This window comes from Neofelis nebulosa, chromosome 7 (assembly GCF_028018385.1).
Source record: "Neofelis nebulosa isolate mNeoNeb1 chromosome 7, mNeoNeb1.pri, whole genome shotgun sequence".
NCBI classification, from domain to species: domain Eukaryota; kingdom Metazoa; phylum Chordata; class Mammalia; order Carnivora; family Felidae; genus Neofelis; species Neofelis nebulosa.
In genome coordinates this window covers 120,846,699-120,860,159 of record NC_080788.1, presented here as the reverse complement: position 1 = coordinate 120,860,159, position 13,461 = coordinate 120,846,699, and the positions used below count along the sequence as shown (strand labels likewise).

General features: G+C 40.1%; 1 protein-coding gene and 1 long non-coding RNA gene across 5 annotated transcripts in view; both read right to left on the bottom strand.

The window, feature by feature from the left end:
- Positions 1–13,461, bottom strand: part of YLPM1 (YLP motif containing 1) — a 76,148-nt gene that overhangs the window by 42,685 nt on the left and 20,002 nt on the right. For 3 of the 4 annotated variants that reach the window (XR_009264617.1, XM_058739689.1, XM_058739687.1), the window contains exon 5: positions 290–2,410. The exons of the other annotated variant lie outside the window; for it this stretch is intronic. Coding sequence is in view for 2 of the 3 variants with exons in the window: in XM_058739689.1 (XP_058595672.1) it covers positions 290–2,410 (2,121 nt within the window). In the remaining variant the exon portion in view is untranslated. The remainder of the gene's footprint in view (positions 1–289; positions 2,411–13,461) is intronic. 4 annotated transcript variants of the gene reach the window in all.
- LOC131517504 (uncharacterized) lies at positions 4,071–12,793 on the bottom strand. Its single transcript, XR_009264619.1, has 3 exons — positions 8,604–12,793; positions 4,538–8,366; positions 4,071–4,274 (listed from the first exon to the last, which is right to left on the bottom strand). It is a non-coding gene; the product is annotated as an uncharacterized LOC131517504 (long non-coding RNA).

Here is a 13,461-nt window from a genome sequence, read left to right as displayed (position 1 = left end):
GAGTTGAAGTTTGACACTGAAACATGTACAGGCATGATATGTCAGCAACACATCTATAAAAGCCAAGAATGGCTATCAAACTTGCACATTTCAGGACATAAGCTTACAATTAACACAGTTCCAAAATACATTTCCTAACCCTAAAGCAGCACTGAATGGCCAGAAATATAAATTAAAATTTACAAGAACTTGAAGCAAAACGATTCCATTCACATACATCGCATCACTTTAAAAAAGAGCAGTCTGAATGCGGTTTTGACTAAAAGAAAATCTTAAGTAGTCAACTTACCGAAGCATTTTCAGTTCTTGTGCAGCTTTCAAAATGATTTCGTGCTGCCTCTGACTGAGAACCATTACCCCTCCAAGGCCTTGGTCAGAGTCTAAGTTTGTATCCGACCCCATCATTTCAGAAGAATGATGTGAGGAGGGCATATGTTCCGCCATGGGGGAATGTCTATCCACATCAGATGGGTACCATCTGTCTGACAACCGTTCTCTTTCCCAGTCCATTCTGTCAGGGATATAATCTCGCTTTTCCCGCCATGTATCTCCTCTTTCTGGATACTCTCGGATCCTCAACTCACCCCTATCACGAAAATCTCGATCATACCCATGGTCTCGATTTCTTTCTTCTCTCCATCTATCATCCCGATATCTATCCAAAGGTGGAAGAGGTGGGAGGGGTGGTAAAGGTGGAAGAGATGGAATATCCCGTTCACGAAACTGTGATTCTTGTTCATCCAGTGGTCTCCCATAATCTCTGTCCCACTCATTATCCAAATTTCTATCATACATATCCATGGGTCTTCCAATCCGATCCACATCCCTGTCCAAGTCCCTGTCCATTTCCCTGTTGTAGTCCTCATCCATATCCTGATCTCTCTCCCAATCATCCCACCAAGGGCCTCGTCTATCTCCATCATGAGATCGAGATGGTGGTGCTGAGAACCTGTCCTCTCTGTTATATGGGTCTAGTGTATCATCTTGATAGTCACGTTCGCATTCTCTCCAGTATCTCTCTCTATCCCAATCATCAAGTCTTTCTCTTTCCATTGGAGCATTTCTACCATCTAATGGGAACTCTTCATGCCCTCTCTCTTCTCCATGATTCCATGGAGCTCTAGGAGGCTCATCTCGGTGATATGGATACATTTTTTCCCCACCATCTCCTGGTTCTGGTCTAAATGGACCTCTGTCACGACCAAAATCTGGTCTTCCCAGTCCCCTTTCCCTACTGCCAGGCCCTCGAGGTGGTCCCCTCTCCCTACTCCCAGCTCTTCGTGGTGGTACTCTTTCCCTACTCCCAGCCCTTCGAGGAGGTCCTCTCTCCTGACTGCCAGCCCTCCGAGGTAGTCCCCTTTCTCGGCTGCAAGCTCTACCCCGGTCCTGACTGCCTTGCAGACCACCTGGCATTTTCTCCCGACTGCCTCCTGGCCTCACCAACCCTCTGTCCCGGCTGCCTTCTCCTCTGCTCATCTTCTCTCGACTGTCTTCTCGTCTACCCATCATCTTATCACGAAAGTCTTCTTGCTTGACCAACCCTGGGCCACGGCTGATTGCCTGACCTCGACCTCTATTTACTAGTCCTTTATCCCGCGTGTCTTCCATTCTGCTTTGCCCAGGACCTCTGTAAGATGAGCTGCTGCCTCGATTGCCTTCTAACCTATTATCTCTGTTATCTGGCCGAGGCAGCCCTTTATCTTGGTTGTTTTCTGAATGGGGCAGACCAATACCCAAAGGCTTAAAATCATTATCTGCAGTTAATGATGATGATGTTGTCACTGCTGCTCCTCCCTCCATCCCCCCTGGTTTTGAGGGAAAAGTAGATTGAGTAGGTACAGGTTTATTTGCAAGGGGTACAGGCTGAGTAACAGCTTGGGCTTTGTCCATTTGAGTCTCCATACTTTGAGAATTCTGGTCCCAATTAGAAGGCTCTATGGGCCCTTCCGAGACTTCGCTTTTAGGTGGCTCTTGTTGAGAGTCGCTTAGATTCTCATTTGACTGAGCCGCCTTGGCATCCTTTATATCTGCAGCAATGGAAAATGTAGCTGACTGCATTTTAAAATTCTTCTGCTGGTTACTATTGGTGTCTGCTAATGGTTCTTTGTTTCCTGAAAGAGGTTCTGCTTGTGACTTAGGTTGCTGCTGATGTTGCTGTCCAAAAGCTGGCTTGGGGCCTTTCCACTGTGGTCCACTCTGTCGAGGACTGAGGGATGTATTGGGGGTAATATAAAACTGAGATGCTGGCCCCCGGGGAATCATTCCCCATTTGCTTTTAGTGCCCTCTGTTGGGTGACCTTCATATCTGGGTCTTGGCCCATCGGGGCGATTTCCTTCAAAACGAGGCCCTTTGGGTCTCGGTCCTTCACACCTTGACCCTAAATCCTCAAATCTTCGAGGACCATCAAATCTACAAGTAAAACAAAAGATATTACTCAAGACAGTAAAGCAGAAAAAAAAAAAATTCTCCATGTAAGAATATTTAAGGCAATCTTGCCTTAGAATCTGTTTACAAAAATGACTCTTTCAGTCATTAAATAAATCCTGAGGTATCTATCTTAGAATCGGTATGCTAAAGTGGCAGTGCTCAGAAGGTCTTAGGACAGGCTTTGGAAATCATGTCAGTATTATTATCATCCACTCCAAAACAACTCCTGCAGCAAGTCACTGATACACTAAATTGTTAAAAAGCAATCATAAGTATTGTGACTTAGTAGACAGAAAAGCCCACTCATCTTAAATGGGGGAAAAAGTGCCACGGCTAACTCTGAGAGTATTTTCAGAATTAAAATATAACTAAAATCTTAGTAGGAAACAACTAACGAGATAATATAGGATGATTACAAATATTGTTGGAGCTAACATTATCACCTGGACTACTGGACAAAAATTCAAAAAGCCAGTAGCCAGCTATATCTTAAGAATGTGCCCTAATATTTTAAAGTCTGGACAGTGCCCTGACAATTTGCTACGGACCCACTCGCCCATTCAGAAAATATTTAGACATTCCTTGTCTGTCTAGCTATACTACATCTAGGGGATATACAAATAAAACGTCATCTGTGCCTCAAAGGGTTTACAATCAAGGAGAAAGAGAATCTAAGTATAAATAAATGCCCAAAGGTGCAATGACAGAAGTCTATCTGCATACAACAAGGGCAACAGAGGAGCGGATGGTCAATTCTACCAGGGTAAGGGGGGAAGGGGTGCTGTCCAATAGAGGCTTTATATAATAGATGATGCTTAAATTAAGTCTTGAAAGACAAATTCTCTGAGGCCAGGCTAACAGGGTGTATTGGAGATAAGGGAAATGGGTGGCAAGGACATCTAAGGAAGCATTATGAGGAAAAGGCAGAGAAACACACACCAGCAAAGCACGTCTGGAAGTGCAAACATGGCTCAAGCAAAGAGAGTAGGAAAATTGGGAAAGGAGTGGAAAGGTAGGGAACAAAGAGATAAGGTAAAGAGTAGGCAAGAATCGAGCTCCAGAAGACTTTGTACACTCTGTGTGGCAGGGACTACTGGTGCTCCTCTAATATGCATTCCCCCTTTTCCTAAAGTATCTGAGCTTCTTCATTCTTAGCTGGACACAACGCTAGCAAGACTAAAGATTCTCTTTCCCAAACTCTCCTGTAGCTAAAACTTGTAGACATGTTCTGGCTGGGCTGAGAGTGAAAATGACCGACAGCTTCTTCCGGGTCATAGCCTCAAAGGGAAGGGTACATCCTCCTCTTCACCATCTCCTTTTCATTCTGGCTCTGACATGGTGGTGAAACATCCTGGACCATGTAGATAAGGGCAATATACTAGGGGATGAGAAGTAACAAATCAGAAGGAACTTGGATTCTTGACACTGTAGAGTCATCACATAAGTGCTAAAAGAGAGTAAGCCTTTAACTTATTAAAGCGTGGGACTTCGGATCTCTGTTACCACCAATGAATTAATTCGGCTGGGTAAGAAGTTAGGAATTACCTAATGAGACTTAGAGCCACTATCGATGGTCTGATTTTTAAAAGATTCCTCTAGCAGAAAAGTAGCAGATAGGTAGGAGTTTACCGTAGGTTGTTTCTACAATTTGAGTAAGTTAAAGTGAAGCCTGTTCTAAGGCAGTGACTGATATGAGGATGTAGAGAAGGAGGTAAAAGTGAAAGATGTGAAGAAAGGTAAAATGGATAGGACTTTCTAACAAGTGAAATTAAAATGATAATAGAAAGGGAAAAATTTAGGACAATTCCAAGTTTCCTGGCTTAGGCGACTAAATGGATGATGATGCCTTTCATGATTTTATTTTATTTATTTATTTATTTTTTTAATTTTTTTTTTTTTTCAACATTTTTTATTTATTTTTGGGACAGAGAGAGACAGAGCATGAACGGGGGAGGGGCAGAGAGAGAGGGAGACACAGAATCGGAAACAGGCTCCAGGCTCCGAGCCATCGGCCCAGAGCCTGACGCGGGGCTCAAACTCACAGACCGCGAGATCGTGACCTGGCTGAAGTCGGACGCTTAACCGACTGCGCCACCCAGGCGCCCCAACCTTTCATGATTTTAATGAGAAACAGAGAGTTTTTCTTTCATTTGTTTGGGAAATCAATGAAGAATGCTAAATTCAGTTTCAGGAGAATATTTATTTCCTATCCCTGTTGACATTAGGCTTTTTGCTGGTCTGGAAGTCTTAGTTTCAAAGGAAGAATGCTTCCATCAGGAAACACCACAGTAACTCCATTAAATTCAACTTGAGACTGCCACCTGGCTACTTGGGTTCTGAATAAACAGGCCAAGAAAGAAGTAACTACATTGGCTGGTAGTGATTGGTCCTGAGTTGCAAGGGGATATTGGGTCACTAGGACACAATGAGGGTACGGAGGAAAATGTCTGGAATGGAGAGCCTCTAGAACACCTCTTAGCGCTTGCATGTCCTGTGATCAAAGTCAACAGAAAACTACAATCACTCAATCCAGGCAGGACTGCCAAGAGCCCAGACCTTTCAAGAATGAAGGTTTGGGTCACTCCACTAGGCAAAAAACGAGGACCAACTGAAATGCATGCTGAGAACAAAGGGACTATGAAATGTGTAGTGGAAGAATACAGTTATAAATACCAACTATGGTTACATGACCAGTTGCAGAAAGCAGGACTGTAATAGTTACGAGTATTTCTTCCTTAATTTGATACTATATGTTTAAATACATACACATGTATTAGTTAAATGTCCTTGGTTGATCGTTCTTTGTCATCCTCTAACATTAGATGTATTAATAATAGTTAATTTTATATCTCAGAATTTAATTTTTTTTAATGTTTATTTTTGAGACAGAGAGAGAGAGAGAGAGAGAGAGAGAGAGGTGCAGCGCACAAACAGGGGAGGGGCAGAGAGAGAGAGAGAGGGAGACACAGTGTGAAGCAGGCTCCAGGCTCCAAGTTGTCAGTACAGAGCCTGATGAGGGGCTCGAACTCACAAACTGCAAGATCATGACTTGAGCCAAAGGTGGATGCTTAAGCAACTGAGCCACCCAGGTGCCCCTATATCTCAAAATTTCAATTACAGAGTATCAAAGAGAGAATGTGAACCAGCTAGGAGAAGAATGAAGATTTTCCCAAAGACAAAAAGATGAAAGGGACTATATATCCTTTTCTGGGAAACAGGTAAGAATCTTTTTTTTTTTAGTTGTTCAGGGATAAATATTTCACATCAGATGAAAAAATCTCTTTGTGACCCACCCTAATCAGAAACACATAAGGGAACTCTATGAAAGGTACTATAGCCTAGCCAAGTTGACACCACACAGAGTCATCACAAGGAATGTCAATACACATAAATTGACTATAAACAGAAAGGGGACCGCCAGCAAATGGTTTTTAAATTCTGGAAGACAAAGGGCAAACATGAGTGGTAACATATGCAAGAAGAAGCTGGAGTTTAGAATGCTGGTAGAAGGACATACAATCAAAACGGGGCTGGTCTGCCCACAGAAACCCAGGGAGAGTCAGAATTCTCAGATACCAGAGGTGCTGGGGAAGGACAGGGGTAAGACTTGGGGCTAAAAATGTGTAAATTAAAATCTATATTCAGAACCATCAACTAGACTTTCTCTGGGATGAATGCCCCTATATTCTTGAATCCGAGGGTCCTCTAACATTGGCAGTTCTCTGCCCTACCACATAAGCAAGGCCTGAATCTGTTGACTGGGCGCACCAACAGTTGATGAGCGCCTCATATGCACACAGAGCTTCCAATTAGCTTGTCAGTGTCCCCCGCTCTTAAATATAAATGGACAACCAAGGATCACTAGAAACTTGAGGAATGTCTCCAAAATGGAAGGAAGAGACCAAAGGTAAACGGGTCATAAATCTGGAGAAAAAACAGAGATAATGCAAAAGACAGAAGATAACTTTTAAAAAACCCTCAAATGATATCCTCAGAAAGATTCATAATGAGATACTGTAAACATAAATCAAGAATAAAACTTGATCAGAACCAAGAAAACTGCACAAAAATTTAAAAATTCTCCAAATAAAATGCAATAAAAAGATTAGAAGTATCTCAGAAAGTACAATCAAATGAAAAAGAGACAAATATAATCAATCCTGCAGGTCCAAAAACCTACTAATGAGGAGTTCCAGAAAAACAGAAAACAAGAAAAATAAAATTAATGAAGAAATAGAAAGATTTAAGAGTTAAAAGACTCTAATTTTCAGACAGAAAAGGTCTAGCTTAGTAAATAATCACTATAACTATTAAAACTAAACAAACAAAAAAACCACTGTGAAATTTTAGAATACCAGGGGGGAATAAAGTTTCTAGCAATAGGGAGACATCATCTAAAAAGGAAGAGAATCAGAACAGTATAGCACCTATATTGACTGGCAGAAGAAAATAGAATGGTGATCCTAAACTTTTGAGGAATAATTATGTCCAACTTTACTATATAGTACATAAATGGTATTAAACAGTATGGTACTGGCATACAGACAGACACATAGATCAATGGAACAGAACAGAGCGCCCCCAAATAAACCCATGTGTATATGGTCAATTAATTTATGAAAAGGAGCCGAGAATATAAAATGGAGAAAGGACAGTTTTTTCAATAAATGATACTCGGAAAAGTGAAGAGTCATGTAGAAAAGAATGCAACTACAGTGTTATCTCACACTGTACACAAAAATTAACTCAAAATGGACTAAAGACTTGAAAGTAAGGCCTGAAACCATGAAACTCCTAGGACAAAACCTAGAAAAACACCATAGGTGTAAGCTCCTTGATACAGGCCCTGGCAATGGTTTTTTGAATCTGATATCAAAAGCAAGGAGAATAAAAGCAAAAATAAACAGGTGGGATGACATCAAACTATAAAGCTTCTGCACAGCAAAGAAAACCATCAACAAAACGAAACGAAAAGGCAACCTACTGAATGGGAGAAAACACTTGCAAATCTTGTAACTGATAAGGGGCTACTGATCAAAATATATAAAGAACTCCTATAACTCTAGCAAAAATACAAATAATCTGATTTTAAAATGGGCAGAGGACCTGAATAGACATTTTCCCAAAGACAATGTACAAATGGTCAAGAGACACATGAAAAGATACTCATCATCGCTCATCAGCCAAGAAATACAAATCAGAACCACAATATCACCCCACACCTGTGAGAATGGCTGTTTTCAAAAAGGTTAGAAATAATAGTGTTGGCAAGGATATGGAAAAAAGAAACCTTGTATATTGTTGAGGGGAATGTAAACAGGTGCAGCCACACGGAAAGCAGTATGAAGGCTCCTCAGAAAAGTAAAAGTAGAACCCTCAGATGATCCATCAATTACGCTTCTGGATATTTATCTGAAGAAAACAAGAAAACTAACTTGAAGAGATATATGCATCCCATGTTCACTGCACATGAGTTACAATAGCCAAAATATGGAAACAACCTAAGGGTCCATCAGTGGAAGAATGGATAAAAAAACTGTGGTGTGTGTATACATATGTATGTATGTGTAACACAGACACACAAACACACGAATATTATTCAGCCACAAAAAAGAATGAAATCTTGCCACTTATGACAATATGGATAAACCTCAAGGGTACTATGCTAAGTGAAATAAGTCAGACAAATACTGATTTCTCTTATACATGGAATCTAAAAATAGATAGATAGATAGACAGACAGACAGATAAAAGCCAAACTCATAGATACAAAGAACAGATTGGTGGTTACCAGAGGCAGGGGTGGGCATAGGAGAAATGGGTGAACTAATTTTGTTTTTAGTTTAAATAAATTAAAACATTTTAAATGCTTGACTTTAAATTCTATACCCAAATTATAATCAAGTGTGAGGTTAGAATAAAAACATTTCAGGGGCGCCTGGGTGGCTCAGTCGGTTAAGCGTCCAACTTCGGCTCAGGTCATGATCTCACGGTCTGTGAGTTCGAGCCCCGCGTCAGGCTCTGTGCTGACAGCTCAGAGCCTGGAGCCTGCTTCCGATTCTGTGTCTCCCTCTCTCTCTGACCCTCCGCTGTTCATGCTCTGTCTCTCTCTGTCTCAAAAATAAATAAACATTAAAAAAAAAAAACAAAAAAACAAAAAACATTTCAGACACACAAGACTCAGACAATTTGCCTCCAAACCACAATTTCTTACTAAGTTACCTGAGCATGCACTCTGGCAAAAAGAAGCACTAAACCACAAACAGGAAGCCATGACATTCAGTAAACAGTGAATCCAATCCAGGAGGGTAATCAAGGGAAATGCTGGAGTAACAGCCATATGGCAGATCTTGAAAGCAACCAAGCAGCCAACCCAGCCAGGTGAAAAGCAAGAAGATGCATAAATATGGGAGAGAGATCACCTCAAGAGAAAAAGAGATGGTGCTTTTGGGAGTAGGGTTGGAGAATTATTTTAAAGATTTTTCAAGAAGACAATTGGAAATTCTAGAAAAGCCATTACACTAAAGGAAATATAATTATAACACACTGCTTATCTCTACAGTGGACATTGTTTGCTTATCTAAAAACAGTGACATGTATTAGACATACGGGGTTAGAGTAGTGGAAGAAGCAAATCTGTTAGAACTGGGAGTAAATATATAACGTTTAAAATGTGGAAGTTCAAGAAAGCAGCAGCATATTTTTTAGTGATAGGAAGGTAACTACCAAAAGAAACAGCTAAAGAATGAAAAGATGTCATTAGAAAACACATCTAGGGTGGCTTGGGGCAGTGGCTGCCTGTTTTTCTTGATTTCTGAAAACTATGTATGTACCACTTTGATAAAAATGTAAAATGAATTTAAGTGACACAGAGAGATTAGCCCTAACTGGGAGAAAGAAGAGCTTCTTCTGAGACTAGAAGAAGAAAGATGAGAATAATAAGGTAAGGTAAACACAAGGGTGGGAAGTGAGTTTCACTGGGCCTGAAAGTCTTGATTTCCTCTGGGAGGCAGGAATCTAAATTAAAGATACAAAGCAAAAGAAAAATGTTTGTGGAGACAAGAGTCCAGATGGTCTCTGCACAGCAGTGAAGGCTTGGCACAGCTACTGTTGGGCACAGGGACAGGAGCTGACTAGAGACTTATCAGAGGACACACCACAATACTAAAGAGGGAGACCACTTATTTACTTATTTAGCTATATATGATACTGTTTCAGGGCTTGTGAGGGTTTCGTTCCATTTCTTGAAGTGCCATTTATTAATTCAAAGTGCCTGGAAAAACACCTTAGATCATTAAAGTTGTGTAAAACCATCTGCTCTGGATTCAATTCAGCAATGATCAGTTCATGGAAGTGCTAAGAGGAGACTATTCTCCACAAGGTAGAGTCAGTAAGAACCCTTGTCAACTCGTTACCTAATATTATAATCAAATTTTGAATATAAACAAACTGCCTTCCTAACCAATTTGTGAATGCCTTGAGAATTTCATCCATAACTGCGACATTCCAGCATAAGTAACAGTTACTGAACATCTGTCAGGTACTATGTTAGTGCTGGAAATAAATGGATACTTAACTCAAGGAGTTCATAGTCCAAGGGAAGAGTGAGACAGGTAAACCAACAATTTGATTTACTTAAAACTTAGAACATAACTTGATAAAATGGAACATGATGCCTGGCCTTGTTTACAGAGGTATCCCCTTTGTCTGACACACCAAAGGATTTCAACACATAATTACTGAAGTGCTCCCTGCACTAGGAATTAGTAAAGCAAAAACTGGCAGGAAAGGAACTCTGAACAAAGAGAAGAGCACATATAAAGAATGGCCAGAGGGAAAGATAAAGGAAGCAAGAGGCACTAAACGACGTACAGATAAGGAAAAGAGAACATGGTGACATGGTTGTAAAAGGTAATTAACTCACTACTGCAAGCCTCATGCCTGCACATATAATATGCAATTTCCATGACAGGATAGGGTACTTTGCTTTCAGATTAAATTGCTGATCAACAGCCAAGGGTCATCATTTTATTTTTATTTTGGGGGTCAGAAAAAAACCAACTGAAATATACTTTCGACACTACATATAAATGGCAATTATTTATCAATACTGCACTTTCAAATTTTCAAAGTTCAAGGATGTAACAAAATGTTAGACTATCAAAACCTTTTGTATTCATAAAAGAATTTCAAAGCCTTTGGAATAAATATATTAAGAGATACTCAATTTTAAAATATGCACAAAAATTAGCCATGTTTACATTAATACAATGAAATGCTATGACCTTTTTAACATATAAAAACATTTGAAATAAAGTACAAACATAGCATATAGTCACTAAATACAATCACAGAAAAACACATGTGTTGCCCATTGGTTAGATGAAAAGTAAAACAAATATTTGGTGTTTAAATATTTAGAAAATTTGTATACAGTTAGGTATTTCATAAACTTCTAAAAAACAAAAACCCTAAAGCTAGGTATGAAAACATTAGAGGTATGTATAAAAATTTCACGATTTAACATAAAAAATAGACCCCAAGTGGGTATAAAAACTTAAGAGGCATGCGCAGAAATACAAATGTCTTATCACAATATTTACATAAACATACTCAAATCAGCTGACCATGGGAATTACAAAATATTAAATTCTGGAGTCAAATTCCTGCCCTTTTAGTTTTCATGCGAGATGATTTTTCTAAGTATTTTCTAATATGTATAACTAAAACCCTAAAGTCAAAACTCTCCCTCCAAAAAGTAATTGCTATAAATAGGAACAACCATGGCAAATGGAAGCACAGAGTAAAATTGTATTGTTTACAGTCCCTTGCTAATCCAAATAAGACAGCTACAGAATAGAAGAGGTCCACAATTATAATCCGAAAACCAATCAAAAAGTATGTATGACCAATCAGGAGCCTAGATATTACAAAGATGTCAATTCTTCCACAAAATGGTCAACAGATTCCATGCAACGCTCATCAAAATTCCAGCAGGTTTCTGAAAACTGACAAGCTGATTCTAAGCATTACATGGGAAACAGAGAGGGCCAAGAATAATCAAGACAATCTAGATCAGGGGTCAGTAGACCATGGCCCCAGGGCCAAATCCAGTTAAGAGTGATCTTTTTTACATTTTTAAATGTGAAAAACAAAAGGAAGAAAGAAAAATAAGTGATAGAGACCAAACATGGCCTGCAAAGCCTAAAAATACTTACCATCTGGCCATTCACAGAAAAAGTTTGCCAACCTCTGATCTAGAAACACAGAACTGGAGGACTTACACTAAGAGGTATCAAGATTTATTACAAAGCTACAGTAATTTTTAAAAAAATCTTTTAAAAGTGTTTATTTTGAGAGAGAGGGAGCACGAGTGGGGGAGGGGCAGAGGGAGCCGAGGAGAGAGAATCCCAAGCAGGCTCCCTGCTGTCAGCCCAGAGCCTGATGCAGGGCTCGATCCCATGAACTGTAAGCCAAAATCAAGAGTCAGACACCTAACTGACAGCCACCCAGGCGCCCCTAAAGCTACAGTAATTAAAACAGTATGACACTGGTACAATGATAGAGTCTAGAAACAAATCCATACATATGGTCATTTGACTCATGATGAAGAAGATAGCACGAAGTAGTGAGGAAAAGATGGGCTGGGGTCAACTAGATAGCCATATGAGAAATAATAAACCATGATCCTTACCTCATACCTCATTAACAAATAAATCAATTCTATATGGATTGTTGATTTAAAAATAAAAGGTAAAACGAGACAGAAGATAAAATAGGATAATATATTTATGGCCTTGGGGTAAACAAAGATTTCTTAAACAGGACACAAAACAGTACTAACCATAAAAGAAAAATGGATCGATAAATTGGACTGCTAAATTAAAATCAAGAATTTCTATTAATCAAAAGACACCACGGGCGGCTGGGTGTCTCAGTTGGATAAGCGTCTGACTTCAGCTCAGGTCATGAAAGCACGGTTTGTGCATTCAAGCCCCACGTTGGGCTCTGTGCTGGCAGCTCAGATTCGGATGCTGAAGCTGTGCTTCGGATTCTGTTTCCTTCTCTCTCTGCCTCTCCCCTGCGCTCGCTCGCTCTCTCTCTCTCTCTCTCTCTCTCTCAAAATTAAATAAACATTAAAAAAATTAAAAAAAAAAAAGACACCAGGGGCATCTGGGTGCTCAGCTGGTTAAGCCGTTAAGCATCTGACTCTTGATTCTGACTGAAATTATGATCTCAGGGTCATGAGTTGGAGCCCTGCGTTGCATTGGGCTCCTTGCTGGGTGCTGGGCATGGAGCCTGTTTAAGACTCTCTCTCCCTCTGCTCCCCCATCCACCTCACATGTGCACACACACATGCACACTCTCTCACCAAAAAAAAAAAAAAAAAAAGACACCATTAACCCTTGGGGTGCCCTCTGGGTTCAGATCCTAGTTTTAGAACTGTTTTTTTTTTTTTTTTTTTTAAGGTTTTGTTTGTTTGTTTTGAGAGATCACACGCACGTGTACACAAGGTGGGGGGGAAGGCAGAGAGCGAGGAAAAGACAGATAATCCCAAGCAGGCTCTGCACTGTCAGTGCAGAGCCCAGTGCTGGGCTCAAACCCACGAATCATGAAATCATGACCTGAGCCAAAATCAAGAGTCAGATGCTTAACCAACTGGGCCACCCAGGTGCCCCAAGAACTGTTTGTTTGTTTGTTTGTTTGTTTTTTAATAGTTCTATTATACTCATACCTGTCAGGGAGGCTAAACTCAACAACACAAGAAACAACAGGTGTTGGTGAGGATGCAGAGAAAGGGCAACCCTCTTACACTACTGGTGGGAATGCAAACTGGTGCAGCCACTGTGGAAAACTGTATGGTGGGTCCTGAAAAAGTTAAAAATAGAACTACTTTGCTATCCAACAACTGCACTGCTAGGTATTTACCCAAAGAATACAAAAATACTGATACGTATTCAAAGGGGTACATGCACCCCAATGCTTATAGCAGCATTATCAATAATAGTCAAACTATGGAGACAGCCCAAATG